The sequence below is a fragment of the Panthera onca genome, chromosome C2, assembly GCF_046562875.1.
Source record: "Panthera onca isolate mPanOnc1 chromosome C2, mPanOnc1 haplotype 2, whole genome shotgun sequence".
Classification (NCBI taxonomy): domain Eukaryota; kingdom Metazoa; phylum Chordata; class Mammalia; order Carnivora; family Felidae; genus Panthera; species Panthera onca.
Genome location: NC_138347.1, coordinates 120,449,139 through 120,467,590, shown reverse-complemented (window position 1 = coordinate 120,467,590; position 18,452 = coordinate 120,449,139). Strand labels below are relative to the sequence as shown.

The window sequence follows — 18,452 nt, the reverse complement described above, 5'->3', positions numbered from 1 at the left end:
TAAGTTAAGACAGAGCTGCTACCTACATCCCCAAACATAATGAAAATGCATGGCTCCCATCAGCTGGGTAAAGTGCTGAAGGCTTTGAAAGTGTCCCTATAGAAATTTAACATCATTGTTAGGAATTTCCCTAGACTCCTAGATACTGGTTTCAAGGGTTTTTCAAGGTCTTAGAAAAACCTTTTCTGGCTTTCTTTCCTCCTTCCCTATCCTTTTTATTTTATTTCCTGAGGGGAATATACTAGAACTCACAAGCACTAGTGAAATATCTTATACTCTATTTCTGGCAAGACTTTCAGAGATATTTTTTTGACAGTTGATAAGAGCAGCACATATTAGGTAGCACTTTGGAAAATGTTAACAAATGTAAATTTTTTTCAACTTTATTTTACTTGAGAGATTGGAGATGTTATTTATTTTACTAGTTTATAAAGAAATTGACTGGGTTCTAATTAGAATAAAACATAGACCATATTTTCCCAGGTGAGGGAAATGCCACTGATGACCCAGCATTGACTTTTCTGCTGATCATAGATAAAATTTTCAGTGGGTATCTTAAATATCTGTTGGCCCAGTTCTGGATCCATTCATTTATTTTTCTGAAGTTATTGATGACTTAATAACTCGGTTATGAAAGGCCATCAATAAATGAGTAGAAATAAATGAGTTAGTCTACTCTGTGCTCTGCTTGTTCACTGGGGGTTGAAGATAAATGTGCCCAGGGAAGGCCAGCCTTTGCAGTCACCCTGGAACAGGAAAGGTATCTGATGAGGCAGCACCGAGGGCAAGCCTCTGGGAGGGTCCAGATGGGCAGAGGACAGCAGGCAGCATTAATTTACCTAGATTACTCTGAAGCAGAGATCAACTCACACCCAAGGACAATGGATGTGACCAGTCATTAGAAGTAGAATCTGGAATTTGATGGTATTTTCTTTATCACTAGCAGTATTTCTTTTCTTCTGAGTTCCTTGTCTCACAGGGGAAGTGGTGTGCATGTTGGAACACACAGAGGATACAGAAACTGAAAACCAAGATTTGAGTTCTGACTCTCTACCGTTTACCATTTAATAACAATACACTTATCAACTCTGAGCCTCATGTTTCACGGTTGTAAATGGAAACCAGAGATTCAAGAGCATTGAATCCTAACTTTTATTTGCCCTTGATACTTCTAAGAAGCAGAGTGCTTGATATATGTGCAATTTCTGGTTCCTTTATTATCTTCTATTTCTGGGAAAAGGTAAAAGCGACTGGGACATTAGATATCTTTCTTTTTCCTCCTTAGACAAAGGAATAAACCAGAGGTTGGGAAGTGACTGAGCATAGAAGGGAGTGAGTCCTTACCTTTTAAGTGATGCCCTCACCCTTAGCACCACCCCAGAGAGGAAGCAATAGGAAAATTGTGAAGGTGTTCTTTGTTTTTTGCTTATTTAGACCTCTGGGAGAAAACAAAAGGCTCAGGCCAGAAATCTGTGAAATCCAGACAGTGAAGCAAGAAGGGACTGTTTGTTATATTAACCTTAATGAAAAAGAACTAAGCAAATGCAAATACATTCCTCTATCAATATTCAAATGTGGGGCCTTTGTTAAGTGAACTGGATGAACTCTGCTCTGGGATAATCATGTGGGATTGCTCCTCATTTCAGGGGGATTCCATGGATTAGGAGACAGAGATTTTCCTTTCTATTTTTTGAGATTTCATATCCAATATTAATGTCAGTGGAAGTTGCACAGAATTATAATAAAGACAAATAATTATCATAACAAGCCCGTAGAGCTCCTTATGGGTTCCAGAGCATTTTTACAAGTTGTACCTTTGAATAAAATTTGATAGCAGTACTTTTGATCTGCCATTTCCCCACAATTTGAAATGTATTTATGTAATAATTTCAAGTTTATTGCCTTGATTTTCTAATTTCCAAGGAGAGGGCCAGATTCTGTGCCCCTAAGGAGAAAAAATTCTGGATTTTGAGGAAGGAGCATAATACAATTGAAGGTCAATAGGAAATTTTTCCAAATTTACATTTTGAAATGTATATCATTAATTCTTAGCTTCCACATAGAAACTACTTTATACAAATATTCTCACCATCCCCATGCCGTGATGAATTCATAAATATTCTCTAGAAGGTATAGTCAGAAAACACATGCTTAGGGAAGAAAAAATGAAGGAAAGAGCTAGTCAAGGATGGATAAAACTGTTATGGTGACATGTAGACAAAGATAAACTACCAGATGGGCTACACTCATGGTTTAGCTACAAAGAAAGGGCTTGTTCAAATAGCTTTTCTGTATAGGAGATCCAAGTTAATCTGGGGGAAAATAAATTATTTGGTTCAGATAAATATAATATAATATTGCAGTGGTTTAAAAATGTATACCCATAGATTCTTTGGCACTTTTTCCTTTAAAAGATGGAGATTGATTTCCCTTCCTACTGAATGTGGATTGTACTTAGTGACTCATTTTTAATCATTAGAATGGAGCAGAAGTGATGGTGTGCCATATCTAAGACTAGGTCATAAAAAGACATTGTGGCTTCCTCCTTGCTATCTGGTGTTAGACCATGTGAGGGAAGTCAGGGGCCATATTGTGAGGACACTCAAGTAGCTCTATGGAGGGAGAGATACATGTGGTAAGGAAATGAGTCTTCTTGACGATAGTCAGCAGTAAACTGGTGGCCTTCTGCCATCATGGAAGTAGATCCCCCAGCCCCAGTCAAGCCTGCAGATGACTGTAGTTCTAGCTGACATTCTGAATGCAACTTCATGAGAGACCTCAAGTTAGAAACATTCAGCTAAGTTGCTTTCAAATTCCTGACCCATAGAAACTGTGAGATAATACATATTTGCTGTTTTAAGCCACTAATTTTTGGGATAATTTGTTATGCATCAATAGAAAGCTAATACAACTATATACTAGAATCATCAGTTCCCAGTGTAAAAGGCATTGGAGTGGGAATTGGGAAGAGATAATAAGATGATACGTCACAACTCTGTAGTTTACAAAGTGTATTCACAAAGGTAACATATTTGGGGTATAGAAGATATATTTCCCCCTTAAAAGTATATCAAAACTTATCCTAGATCTAGTATACCATGTTAGGGATTTAGGACTGAATATAAGGCATAAAATGATGGACGAATTTACAGGCAGGAGGAGATTCACATCATTTCACTATACTTCGTACTATTCTTAACTAATGCCTGATTTATATTGCAATTTAGTTGGTGTGCTCTTTTATATGCATGTACACACACACACACACACACACACACACACACTTACATCCATGTACACACATCATAATGGAAAATGCACCTTGGAGTATCTTACTCATTATGTCCCCCAGTGATGGTGTCCCAAACCAGAAACACCAAAGCAAAGAGTCTCATATTGAGACTTGTGATTGGAATATATAGTATTATATATTTGAAAATAAAACAAAACAATGTATTCCCTTATAAACCTACTTCTAAAATATGTAATGGTTGACAATCATAGAATAACTGGTTTCATAAGAATATGTTAGAATTTAGGTATTAGATGACAGGCAGCAAAAGCCTGTGATTCTCAAGAGAAGGACAACGAATGAGGTGAGCCTATATTCTCCTGAACCCTGCCTGGAGGCCCTATTCCCATTGCAGTGCAAGAAGGTAGAGTCCATGCTGAGAACAGTCCAAGCAGAGAGCTGCCATCTCACTGAATCAAGGAACTAGGGACTAGAGTTTGGGTGTTGCTGAAGTGTCTGGAATTTGTTGTTGTGGTGGTGGTCTTGGGAAAGTTCTTTTAATTCTTTGAATTTCAATTTAGTAATTTATAAACTAGGGGTGATAACAGGTGTTTTGATTGGCCACAGTAAAGAAAAGTGGGTATACACATGGCACCTAATATATAAAAAGTGCTCACTAAATGGTAGTTGCCATCTTCTTCCACTTCCTCTTTCTCATTATCATTCCTGCTTTCTAGAATCTGCAATGATTGAATGTATAGGTAAGAGAAATATATGGAATTTAGTCCTATGCAGTAAAAATTAGTTGGAGGAAATACACTTTTGGATGTATAAAACAAAAGTAATTATAACCCAAATAAAGTCAGTATTACCAAGGGAAAACCTAGGATATTTGCTGTGAAAAATCCCTTTTATTTTTCTCAAAATTCTACTAGTTACAATGCAACATAAAAACCCCTCATCTGGGTCAGGTCAATTTTATAGAGCTTAGTATTCTATTTCTGAAATATTTGTGGAGGTATAGTATGGAATTTATATTCTTATGAGGTCAATTCCAACAGTATAGGGGCAAGTTTGGAAAAATGTTAATTGTTAAATTTGGGGTGTGTGTGTGTGTGTGTGTGTGTGTGTATATATATATATATATATATATATATATATACACACACATGGAAATATTTATTCTGTTTTCTATAAGTTTATTAGGACATTTGAAAATATTCACAGGGAAAAATTAATTTTTTCATATATATTTTTCATATATATATGAATATTTATTCTGTTTCCTATATGTTAATTAGGATATTAGATTTGAGAATTCACAGGAAAAAATTAATTTTTATTTCAAGATGAGATGATACCAGCATCTGCTAATTAATCTCTTCTCCTCTTGAACCTACTTATATTTCCAGCCCTTGCAACTCTAGATGACCATGAGAAATAAGCATCAATTGCAGAAGAACATACCCTTTTATTCTTCCTCAAATGAGCTCTTTCAGATTTTAGGGGTATTCCAGGTTACGGTTTTCTGGGAATTGGCAAACAAGACTTCATTCACCTTACTCACACTCTTCATATTTTTATAGATACTTTATTGTATTCCTTCTTAGTGCTAATCTTTCTGCAGGAGAAATAGTAATCCTTTTAATCTCCCTCTGCTAAGTTATTGAAGTTGCCCTTCTCTGGACCTTTCTCAGCTCTGCTCTGACTTTCTTGAGCTGCAGTGACCAGAACTGATCCACACAGGTTACACAGAAGCATAAGTGACAACCAAAACTAGAATTTCAATGAAGAAACTATGGGAACAAAAAAAAAAAAAATTGGAAGTTAGCATTAAGAGAGCACATAGAGAAGCATAGTGTTAAAAAAAATAAAAATTATGTTAGAAAAGATGAAAATTAACCTCATTGTAATAGTTGGCAGAGTACAGATGGGAGAAAAATGAGCTCTTAAAAAGGGTTGATTCCATTACTTCCAAGCTCCAAACCTTTAGGGGTTTTTCCTCCATCACACGTAGAATAAAACCACACTTATCACCTTGGCCAATGATTTGGCTGCTCTCTGTTTCTCCCAGTTCATGTCCATCTCTCCTAACTTGTTCACAAATTCACAGCCACACTGGCCTTCCTGCTACTCATGGAGCACACCATAACCCATTGTGACTCTACAGCTTTCATCCTTGCAGTACCCTTTTTCTGGACTGTTTTTTCTCCAGATCCCACACGGCTTACTTCTGCACATCATTCAGACCTCTGATCAAATGCCACTTCCTTAGAAAGGTCTACCCTGGGGCATCTGGGTGGCTCAATTGGTTAGGTGTCCGACTTCTGCTCAGGTCATGATCTCATGGCTTGTGAGTTCGAGCCCTGTGTTGGCCTCTGTGCTCAGAGCCTGGAGCCTGCTTTGGATTCTCTGTCTCCGTCTTTCTCGGCCCCTCCCTCGCTTGTGCTCTGTCTCTCTGTCTCTCTGTCTCTTTCTCTCTCTCAAAAATAAATAAACATTAAAAAATAAAATAAAATAAAAACAAAGGCCCGCCCTGATGAGGCAATAGCCTCTCCTCCATTGTTCACCATCCTCTTATCTGCTGTACTCACATCATTTACCTTTTTTCTCATCAGCATCGTCCATTAGAACAAAAGCTCTGTGAGTGAAAACTTTGAACTGGTAACTGCTGCATCCTCTTCACATGTAGACTAGTCTCTGACATGGTGGATTGTATGGATGAATGAATGAATGCATGAAAGCATACCATTTCAGAGTGGAAGTTCTGGAACCAGATTGTCTAGATTAACACTCCACCTCTTCTTGCTATGTACCCTTGGACCAGCTATTTAACTTATCTGTATAGAGTTTCCTCATTTGTAATATGGGGATAACAATGGTATCTGCTCATAGGGATAGGGTTATCTTGGAAATTGAATTAATACAGACAAGGTGCTTAGAAGTGTTAACAATAGTCTGTACTCAACAAATGTTAGAATGATTATGAGAAAAATGGCACAAAGGGAAAAAGAAGCAACAGTGGTGAGCCTTCTTGGGCAGCAGGAATTTCTATTAATATATTAAGGCAGTGTGATGCTCCAGTGATTCTCAACTTTTGTGCAGTGCTGTGTTTTCTAAAACTCAGCATCAATTACAAGGAAAACCTCTTATGGTGGGAGTAGGGGAGGGGGTGGGAGTCTCAGAGTTCTTTTGTTTTTGCTTTTAAATTTAAGAGACATAAAATTCACAACTGTACTATCTCCCATTTCTCAAAGAAGCACATTTGCATAGAGTACATATTTAAACTTTAATACCTGTATGTAGAACATGCTTTCTAAAGCTTTTGGGTCTGGTACAAGCAAAAGTATAATACCATTCACACTCTAAAGCTGTTGCAAGGCAAAAAGGAAAATCGTGACATTGCTGGTTAGTGACAGAAGTTCGCATTTCCCAAAGGCTGTTTTACTGTCCACCAACTGAGAAAGAAGAAGTTCCTTAAAAAATATAATAACGTGTGTTTGTTACTGATTTTGAGAGTATACAATCAGTAATTGCCATAACTGTAAAATTTTTAGCTTTTGGTAAAAATAGTCTTCCTCTTTTTCTTCTACTTTTAGAAGTTGACTGGTGCGAAAATCATCTTATTTGTTAACACAAGCCCAATTGAATACATGTAAACCAAGTGGAAACATGCAATCTTCCTAAGAATGAGGGTTTATGCTCTTCAGTCCTCCAGAGCAACAGATGCTGATAATAAGCAAAGAGATGTCAGGCAAAATTAGGGCAAAGAGGTTCTTGACACATGGTTTGGAAAGTACCAAAAAAAACACCAAAAGCAAAAACAAAAAAACTGTCCAGGTCAGGTGGCAGCGGCATGGACACTGTTTTTTGTTTTGTTTTTTTTTTTTTTTTTAATTTCTAGCTCAATGCCACTGTTTCCTGTACTTGACACGGAAGATAAGAATTATTCCAAGGTTTGGAGAAAATCTCTTTCTGAAATGTAGCTACCTTGGTAGTCAAATATTATTATGAATAGGAACACTTCCAGGACACCTCTTAAAAACAAAATTATTTGAAGGAGCAGAAGTTCAGTAGGAACCGTGTAATTTATAATAAGATTAGTTAGCTAACATTTGTACAGCTCTTTATGTGTCCTGTACAGGAAGCCCCAAGTGAGAAATATCTTTTAAAACGGTGGCCTGCGAAGTTTTGTACTGCTTGAGGAGAGAGTACACTTTTTCCCTCTAATGATAATAATTTAGTATATTAGTGATTATTTTTTCCTCTTTTCCCCCCTTGGCTACCAAAGCTCACTTGTGGCTTGACTAAGCAAGTATATAGGACCTTATGATCTGCTTATTCTTGATTCTCTTTATCCCTCTGGTTTTGACTTTCTGCTGTTAGTCATATTATTTATTGAATTTTAAAATTCTCTTAAAATATTTTACTATTATTTTATTCTATGGGTAAGCTGTCACAAATCCTTCATAAGATGAGAAGCGTTTAACTAAATTAAGTTTCGTAGTTTTCATAAATATAATTTCACTTGATCGTTATACCAATCTGGAGAAGTAGACATTATTATCAACCACACTTTACACATAGGGAAACTGAGACTCAAAGAGGTAAAACAACTGTTGGAGATTCAAATACAATGCAGTTTTCACTGGACCTAGTTGCCCTATCTCATGTCTCTAACAACAACAACAACAACAACAACAACAACAACAACAACTACTACTTTCTACTGGTTTAAGTATCTTCAGGTAGGAGTTATTACTGAATTAACAATGGTGTGAATGAGCTAAAATAAAATGTTTAAATTGTAAAAGGAAGGAGTTAGGCTCCTAGGTAATCTTCCTAATAATTATATGTGATTTCAAAATATTAGGCAGCCAGAGAAAGATGAAGAATTTGCTTTGATGCATTTTCTTATTCTATCTCTTTTAAAGAAAAAGATAGAAGAGAAAGATAGAATTTAGATAAAAGTTTTGCTTGAAGGTAGAAGGATGGATTAGTTGACCTATATGAGATGAAAATGCTTTTCAAAAATCAGCCACCATGGCACCTTACTAACTACTCATTACAGCCCATGAGTATAAGGAGATGGGCTTTATTCTCCCTTCTCAGGTCACCAAGCTGGCCCCAATCCCAGTGTGCTGGCACACCTGCTGTGCTCACTCCTGCAGTGAGGTGTGTTTCCTGGGCTATGGAGTCTGAGAAAACAGCACCAGCCTGGCCTTGAAACACATGTACAAAAAAAAATTGAAAGTACAATAAGCCAGGATCATCACCAACTTAATTTTCCAGGCCTTTTTATAGAGCACAGGATCCTTCCTTCTTTATGTCTATGTAAACCAGGAAAGTAGCAACATTTTGCCCAGGAGCACTAACCAGCTGTGCCTCATTGATGGCATTATAGAAAAAAAAAATCACAAAATAAAAGGGATGGATCCTCTTTAAATCCAGGTATGATCATAACACGAGTCATTAAGCAACATCACTTATTTATATTATACTATTGTGTCTATCTGCTTACAATTTCAACAAAAGGTGCAACATTCCTACACAATTGTTTTAAGTACTGAATTAGAAATGGCTAATGCAAAATTGCCAATGGCAGATTCTACTGCGATGTCAGGTTCAAGTTCAGAGTTTGGGGCATACATTTCCTGTACTCGAGGGAACAGCACATTATTTTGAACAAATTTCCCTAAGGATTTTCAGGTCTCTGCAGTGAATGGTTGTGTGGTTAAGTTAGGAATGGATCACCTAGACAGTTTTGCTGTGCTTTTGCAAATTTTCAATATTTCAATATTTCTATACACATAGACCTGATTAATGAGAAGCTGTGCAGGAGAAACAGGTCCATTTGGGCATGTGTGCCCAACATGCATTGGACATGCACTGAATAAATTTCACTGAGATTACCTAGCTAGCAAGTCCCTAGGCAGAGGATTTGAACTCCAGGCTACCTCATTCCAAGAACCATGCTCTTGCTTCTATACTGTAGAGTTTCCAGCTTCTTGTTGCCACAGAGAGGGTGCAAGTGCATTCTAGTTCTAAGCATTCTAAAGGTTATACAAAGGTTATCGATACCCTGTATTCCCAGGTATTTTATAGCCATTGGGTGTGTTTTATCAGTGGAGGCAGTGCCCTTTAGGTTGAGCCCCTTGGCCACATGCTGGACAAGCATGGAAGATTCCATGGAACAGAACATTTTATATTTCTATACTCTATGAATTGGCCTCTTTGACTTGCCTGGTGTGAGGTGGGCTCCTTCAGATCTTCATCCAGATCCACACCAACTCTGTTAAAGAAATGAGAAAACTGGTAAGGGCCTTGCTGCAGATGAGACGCAACAGTTTTGTGTGGCAGATCACTGGAACCAAATATGATACAGATCAAAGGAAAGGTTTGGCAGAAAGCCATCCTACCTCTCCCTGAATCAAAAGAACCTCAAATGCATTCGTGTCAAAATGAGAACTTGTACAGCTGGGCCTCAGCACAGCTAGTGAGATTGAGCACCAACTCTTGTTCCTCACTGCTGTCTCTCGATAACAGTAGGAGCCTGAGAATGTCCACAGCCCTGAAAATAGAGATCCTGGAGGAAAGGCCACCTGCTATCCCTGCAGGACTCATTGACCAAACTGCTCCCGGAATGTGGGGGCTGGGTTGGAGCAGGCTCCTGGAGACAGAAAAGAACAGGCCTTTGTCCAGATGCTCACCAAAGCTGCCAGTAGAGAGGATTCAGGGTTCTGGGGCCTGAGGCTGAAACAATTTGACGTGGGGGCCTCTTTTTAAAAGAGCCTGTAATACGGTGTGTCTGGGTGGCTCAGTCGGTTGAGCGTCTGACTTCGGCTCAGGTCAAGATCTCATGGTTTGTGGGTTCGAGCCCCATGATGGGTTCTGTGCTGACAGCTTGGAGCCTAGAGCCTACTTTGGATTCTGTGTCTCCCCTTCACTCTGCCCCTCCCCTGCTCATGCTCTTTCTGTCTCTCAAAATAGATAAACAGTAAAAAAATAAAAAAGAAAAAAAAATTAATACAAAAATATGACCACAAAATTAGGGACGGAAATGACTTTTGGGAAAGAAAAAGTAAATTACAAAACGTTTCATGATTTAAAAATCTGGCAAATGCAACAGACGTTTCAAAATCCATAAAAATAATTAATATTCGAATTAACTGCCTAACACACTTTTAAAATAACTTTTTCCTCTGTAAGTTTTGCCTCCATACTTTGATACTTTCTTTATATGGCAATGATTTTGTACAAGAGAGAATAGGAAGATAAGGTAGTCTTTCCTCTAACAAGATCGATCGAAATTATTGATAATTGGGAGGCACTAAAGCATGCCTGCTTACAGACATGCCAGCTGTGTGCAGTGCTGCTACACATTAATGCCCTGAAAACACAAGATATCTGATAAATTTCATTTTGTGCAATTCCCATAAACAAAGCACAGTGGGCTTGTCAGTGTATATACTGCGTCATCGAATATATTCCTGAATTCTGTTTTGATGGGGGCACCAATGAGAACGGAATCCTCCACTTGGAATTTTACACATCTCATGATTGGAAGAATTTTCCACAGACTAGCTTCAGGCTCAGGACATTTCAAGCCTTGTTTTTCTACAACTGCCCACAGACTTCTGAAGCCTGGCGCTGTAGGACATATTCAACTTTGATTCAGCCTTGTGGCACTATTCTTATAAGCCATTCCTGCACTGGGATGGCCAGCCATAACTTGCCCATGCACAGAAGTGACTGCAGACCACACAAACATATCCTACTAAATATAAACTAAATGCATTCCCAACTCAGCTTCCCCTGAGTCGGATCCCCCAAATGCCCACTCCAGGGCCAATAGACCAGAGGAAAGGTATGACTGAGGGGAAACCGTAGTGGAAAGAGTCATCAAACCCCACTGTGGTTAAAATATATTCCTTTTGCAAATCTTGCAAAAACATAGGACCATGGGAACACAATGCTGGGTTTCTTCCCAGGGCCTCGAAAGGGCCAGAGCAGTTGAGGGTCCTGGAGTTTGAACTTCCTCTGCTCCAGAGTGGGCCTCTGTCTGTCTGGAGGCAGGCTGGGAAGACTAGGGGAGGACTAGGAGGAGCAGCTCAGGGCCTCAGACATCCCACCCAAGCTCCACCAGCACCTGTCCTGTGAATGCCTCAATTCCTAGAGCTTTGGGGTCTTCCCTTTAACTCCTACCCCTGCAAACACTTCTTTAGCCCCCTTGCCATTCTGTTCTCCAGGTGGAGGAGGGGAAAGCAGGGTGAGGAGCCAGCAGCTGGCAGGTGTGCTGTCCAGTGAAAGGAAAGCAGCGCAGAGACAGCTTATTTAAAATACTTCTGATGCTTCAAAAAAATCACTGTCTTCTGGCAATGAATAGCCTCTTCTTTCTAAACCAGGGAGCGAAATGGGTAGCTATTTATTGTATGTGGAACTGAGAAGAGCCTCTGGTAGGGACTAACCTTTGATTTTCTTAGAGTAGAAAGATCTCTTTTATCTATTTGAAGTCAGATGGAGAGAAGGAATGAGAAAAGAGGGAATGAGAAAGGAGGGAGGGAAAGGGGTCAGGGAGGAGAGACAAGTAAGGATGAGGAAAGAGGAGAGGGAGAGTCACCCTGTGGCCTAATGGGTAAGGCATTGGCTTCCCAAAGAAAGAAGGGAGGAAGGAGGCAGTGCACGGGGAGGGAGGCAGGGGGAGAGAAGTCCTGGGGAGGAGAGGAGCAGGAGAAGGGGCAATGAGGGTGGAAGGCTAGGAGAGGTGAGAGACAGGGAGGAAATGAGGAAGGGGTAGGGAGAAAGAGTGAAGGGGGAGGTAGGGCCTGGCCTTCCAAGGTGGGTCCAGGCAGTGACGCTGTGGTGCAGATGGCCTGGGTCCAACCTCTGTGAACAGTGAGGGACAGGCCCGCCTCATGATGCCGGGCCACATTCAAAGCTCTGATGGCTCTGAGCTCTCTGGCTGATGCTGAGGACCCCTAGGAGGCTTTATTTCTGGGTAAGCCTAGATCCCCCTTCTCCCTGTCCCCCTCCTCAATGGACTACCTGGCACCTATCTAGGCTATGAATTGAACTGGGGGTCCCAAAGTTCCCATTGCCGCATCTATTTAGGGCCTTTTTCTGGTTCCCTGTCTAGAAAACTCAAGAGGACAGAAATCGAATTTCACAAGAAACCGAATAAGGTTTCTTGTTTGAGGCAGTACTAAGGTTTTCCACGAAAACTTAAGTTTTCCTTTCCAGCAGCAATCAAAGCAGACGTTTCTCGTTTCAATTATTCTAGCAGCCAGATGGAGCTGAGGAATGATGGCAGCAGATTAAATTCTTTGGTTTTATGTGAGACTCAGTGAGAAGCATCTCAGAGGCCTGAGAAATGCTGTTCTACTGGGAGCAAGAACAATGCTTCCTCCCTCCTCCCATTTCATGGAAGGCCAAAGTCTGCTCCTGGGGCCAGGCCTGTGGCCCTTCTTGGCCTTGAGCAGACTAAACATCTCCCGTGGCTTGAGGAAAGAGAAACTCTACGTAAGTTCTTTCTTCCCTCCTGGGGCAGCTGTGGCCCTGTCCTCAGAGAGTGTGCAGTTTGGCAGGTTTAATTAGAAAAATCTAAAACATTTACTATAATTTATGTGTTATGAAGGGAAGTCACATAAGAACAGTATCTTCCTCTCTTGATTTTACCTCATTTGATAAAAACCCTGCTAAAATACATTACCTGGCTCCCTGCCTCCTTAAACAGAATGTGATGGGGATACTTGGATCTTTCCTGGAAGTCCCAGCACCACCACCGGCCCCATAAAGTGTAATACTCGCTGTGTTATGATGATTTCCAAGCACTATATGAACCTCTTTATGCCCACATTAAATGGTCTCTGGCTACTATTCTTTCTCTTTTAAAAATTCTTATATCTGCCAGTTAGATTGCCTAGATTTCCTGCCTGCAACAATATATTAGCAGATGGTCTCTGTGCTCCCTTCTACCTTTTAATTTAGTACGGGACTGATTGCTTGATAGTCAAATTTAATACATTTTTTCAAGTTTACAACACACAGATATGCACACATACACAACAAAACAATAAAACTGAAATGTTATAGAAGCGATTACAGTAAAACACAGTTGTTCCCTGCCCCACTCTCTGCCCTACTTCCACAGACCAAGTCCCCATTGCCTCTGAGGGCAATTTTCTACCTTTTCTCTACTGAGATAAATATACTGATATCAGCACGTGTGGCACGTTCACACAGCATCCCCAGGGTTACACAAACATGCCAGCTGCATCTGTGTCTTTTACTCTCTTGTTCAAGAGAGCAAGTCAGAGTGTGAAAGTGACATTCTGTTAGGGTTAACCTTGAATCCACTCACTTTTAGGTATAAAAGATCATTTACACACTATGGGTTTGAGAAACTAATAGAAAGAAGACACCATAGGGGCGCCTGGGTGGTTCAGTCGGTTGAGCGTCCGACTTCGGCTCAGGTCATGATCTCACAGTCTGTGAGTTCGAGCCCCGCGTCGGGCTCTGTGCTGACAGCTCGGATTCTGTGTCTCCCTCTCTCTCTCCCCCTGCCCTGCTCATGATTTATCTCTCTCTGTCTCAAAAATAAATAAAAACATTAAAAAAAATTAAAAAAAAAAAAGAAAGAAGACACCATGGCACACAGCTTGTAGTGCTATGTGTGTTTATAGCAGCTCCCCAGGTGAGAGATCACAGGTGTATGGCACGCATCTTTCCTGCGGTATTAAGCCCCCTTTCTGTTCATCTGATCCGGATACAGTGCCCCAGGGTTGTTAACCGGACCTGTCCTTATTTCTGAGCATTACCCAAAATGGTCCCTGAGCTGTGGCCCCACCAGATCTGCCAGTGCGTCTCCAATCGATTGAATCCCCTCCCTCTAAACTCCAGCGTGGCAACCACTGGGTACCTGTCATGCACTACCTCCTTTCCTGAACATTCCACTACAGTCCCTAATCTTCTGATCACCACCATGAACCATCCATCTTGTTGCCCTACCTTGTTTCAGATTCCCCATCACTGTCTGCTTTCATTGACTTGGACTGTAAGTAGCTTTGTACCTCCAACTCTGATCTCTGCTCGCAGACTGAACCCTTTCTGTAGCACCTGTGATCATCTTGCTCTGGCTACTGCAACCCTGGTCCACCTTGTGTTCACCTGTCTGGTTCTACCTGCCAGTGCTCTTCATGATATATCAGCCCTAGCTGGAATCCCAGGACTCACAACTACCCTGTGGTTGCTGAGGTGTCACTGAAGCCCAGCTATTAAGAGCCTCTCACTGCTGTGTGACCTGCATCACTCACTGTGCTCTGGTTTCCTCATTACAATGGGGATAATAACAGAACATGCCCCCCAGAGTTCTGGTGAGGATTCAATGAGAAAATATTTATAAAAGTGGTTAGCTTAGGACCTGGTACCTTAGGACCTGGTTCCTGTTCTCAAGAAATGTTAGCAGCTATTGTCCATGTTATTGTTTTCATTATTATCAGTACTTAAAAAAATCCCCGAGGCCAATGCTCACTGCCATGCTCACTGCTCACTAATTTCAAGATCAAACCTTCTAGTCTCCAGCTCTGCAATGGACAACCCTTGAATATATTAGAGTAATACCTACAGTTGAGCCACAGAGATTTCAGAGGAAAATATTATTTTCATTTAAGGGGGGGCCAAACTTCCCAGATTGGAATTTGTTTCAAATTTACTGGTAGGCTGTTGGAGTCAGAGGTCAAAGAAGGAAAGGAAGGTGTCTGAAGAGCAATGAGAAGAGAGGGTATGGGTAGAGCCAAGCAGAAAGAGCAGAGAGAAATAAGGTGAAAAAGGAAGCACAATGTGATTACAAAGATTAGGTACAGGTGGTGGATACCTAACTGTAAAGGTGCATGCAACTGTAGAAAAGGGAAGCCAGGGGTGGATGATGAACAACCACACAGCCCCCAAAACATTTATGAAAATACAGTACAGAAAAATAAAGAACCAATAAGAGATTAAAAAGCAACTAAAAAGACTGACTGGTTAAAATTTTATACAATGTTTTGCATTCTTGATGTACCGTTTAATTTTAAGCAAGTTGAGTGCTGCCTCTATGGTATTCAAATGAAAATGAAAGTGAGCTTTGCACATATTCCCAGCTGTGCTCTCAAACATCTCACTCCGGGTTCCTCATTTTCAATGAGCATCCAGCTCCATTTTCAGAGCAAAACACATCTCTGTACTACCATAATGCACTTCCCCTCCTATCGCGCCTCCATTCTTTGGCGAATTTTATTAGACATATTGAAATCTCAGGATGCTCCCATATCCAATCATGGTCCAAAAGAATGCTCCAAAGTTGGGTTTTTCTTGGAGGGGAAGCAAGGTGAGTAACTAACAAAAGGCTCACTTTTCCCATTAAAGTCAACAAAATCCATTCTGATCCTTATCACTTAGCACCTCCAGAAAGGCAGTGAAATATTACTAGGGCTTAGTCTTATTGTGTGAATCCCAATGGTCCTAGGTGCAATTTTGGTTCTTTTGAACCTCCTGTTGACAGGGGCTGGGTGGTGGGGGAGGAGATACGATTTTCTCTAAGAATTGTGTTTGATGACTAAGTGTAAAAAATGACATTTTCAGTAAGGGAAGAGTGACTGGGACAATGGAGGAGTCTTCAAGACCCCCAGAGGTTTGGGGACTATTGTGTAGCTGGAAGAATATCACACAGGGGCCAAAATCTGGTACCACCCAGAATCACCACCCCCATCCTATATCACTTGAGTAAGTATTAGTGGAGCTTGTGTATGACCCAAATTAATCTAATTAATCACTCATACATTTTATATTTGTTTTGGGGAAATAAGAAAATGAACTAAAGTAAATGAAAAAACTCACCTTGGTTCATTTTGCTATTTCAATGTGGCACAATAGTTAGGAGTTGGGAGTGTGGAGCCAGGCTATATGAGTTCAAATCTCATTTCTATCATTTACTAATTTATAACTTAGGGACAAATAACTTAACCCCTCTAAATCTCAGTTTTCTTGGTTATGAATGGAGATAAGTATATATCTACACTATGGACTAATATAAGGATAAAATGAGTTAATACATATAAAGTGTGTAAAATATTGACTGCTACCTACAAAGCTCTCATGAAACATAAGCTAATGTTCTTATTGTTCTTGTTATTAATAGGAAAAAAAATTGATGTATCCTACATTGAATGATAAATATAATATAGGTTAGGGTTGAGAATAGGTATCCTATAAATGACATATGCTAGGATATAAGGGTGAATGACAGGATTCCTGCTATCAGCGGTCCAAGATCTAATAGGGAGACAGACACTGGAAACAAAGAGCTATGGTACAGTGAAATAAGCATTGTACACAGAGTTATTTGAACACACAACAAATAGCCCAACCAAGACAGGATATAGAGAGGTTGGGTACATTTCACAGAGGAGTAGGGTATTGAAAAGTGAATGCTGTATAAGTGCCTGACGCTAAGCTTTTTGACTGTAGTGTGAGTGACTGACATCAAGCTTTTGTTTGCTGAGGCATCCATTTCAAAGTATATCCATCTTGAATAAACATACTGCTAGCTGTATGATACAGCTACTAGCTAAACAACCAGATAGGGAATTCAGCTGTCCCACGCATAAAATTTCCTCTTTCAGAAAAGCCCTGGGTAACCTAGATGACTGACCACTTGAGTGATCCCACTTCTGATTTCCCACACCCTAATTCCTGCTCTTTGCTTTACATTAGCCACTAAAGAGTGAACAAGTGAACACCTAGATACCCCACCCTTGGACCTTAATAAAGGCAGAGGTCCAGGTCCATGCTCTTTCTCTCTGTGTGCCCACAACCTTGCTGCATGGCCCCAAGCATGCCAAGTATATACTGTCCAGGACTCATGATAATAAATCTCATTCCTCAAAGTTCCCTGATGGTTTTTGCTGAAGTGTAGGCATCTTGTAATCATGATGAAAACCACAAGGGCTGGTCCAGCCACAACATTGGCCCTGGTGGAGAAAATGTCTGTGGGATCTTCTCTATGAGTAATACAGCCAGGTGTGTGCCTCAGGCATTCCTAGCCCATAGCATCACTATCAATAGGCTTGGACCAACACAACAGAAAGGATAAGTTTAATGGTAAGAGAAAAGGAATTTGGGAGAGGGCACTCCAGGCTGAGGGCACAGCATGGACAAAGGCATAGAAGTTTAAAAGTACCAAGTAGGTTTGAGACATGGTAAATAGCACTGTATGGCTACACTACAAGCATTACCTGTGATGAGGTGGGCAGGTGAGGTCAGAAAGTAATTTCAGGACAATTAAAAAGGGCCTTGAATGCTATGCTAAGAAAGTGGTTTGTTGTTGTTGTTGTTTTTGCTTTTGTTTTTGTTTCCTATAGGCAGTAGAGGTTGAAATAGATTCATGTTCTAGAAAAATCACTAGTGGCAAAATTGTGAGATTAAGAAACTGGAGGCATGAAGGTCATTTAGTAGACTACTGAAATAGTCCACCCAAGAGTCCATTAGAGTCTAAAGGGAGAGAGTGTGGTGGAGAAGAGGTAGATTTGACAGATGTGTACTTGGAGGGGTGGTGGTAGCACGTGAAAAACTGTGTAGTGAAGGAGAGGAAAGTATTGAAATGTTTCTGAGTTTCCTCTCAGGACACCAGAACTGTTTACCCCTAATGTTAACCATATTACAGGAGAAGTAGGAGAGGGAATTTTCCCTGAGGTGCATCCTGTTAGAAAGTTGAAACAAGCTCAGAGTCAGTAGGGCCTGAGCAGATCTATTGTGAGTGAAGCAAGGTTAGCTCTATATATTGTTACCAGCTCAAAAAAAAAAAAAAAAAAAAAAAATAGCCCCTCCCCTTTAAGAGTTTTGGCTGTTTGCTGTCTGAAGTGGAGGTTGAGACCAAACAGTAAAGTCCAAGGAATAAAGGAGGTATAACGGGTTTCAAGGTCAAGATCAGTGGACTAGGAATGTGAATGGAAGCTGGAGAAGGGTGTGTCACGTTTGGTATCTGCAGACAGTTTGGGCATCTTATTTACAGAGAGGCTGGTAGGAAAGAGGCTCAGGAGAGTAATTTATCATAACCTTGGAAAGAAGTGAACACTTTCTGAATGAAGTTTGTGGCAATAGATGTAGAAAATTTCGGTGTGGATTAATATGCACTACATGGGACAGTCCCATATGGGAGATGCCCAAATGTAGTCAATGCGGGCTC

The 18,452-nt window shown here is 40.4% G+C and overlaps 1 protein-coding gene across 3 annotated transcripts in view; it reads right to left on the bottom strand.

Annotated features, from left to right (window-relative positions):
• The window catches only part of SLC9A9 (solute carrier family 9 member A9), a 581,314-nt gene that overhangs the window by 106,990 nt on the left and 455,872 nt on the right, over positions 1–18,452 (bottom strand). For all 3 annotated transcript variants that reach the window (XM_078432268.2, XM_078432267.2, XM_078432269.2), the window contains one exon: positions 9,472–9,524. In XM_078432268.2, coding sequence (XP_078288394.1) covers positions 9,472–9,524 — 53 coding nt within the window. The remainder of the gene's footprint in view (positions 1–9,471; positions 9,525–18,452) is intronic.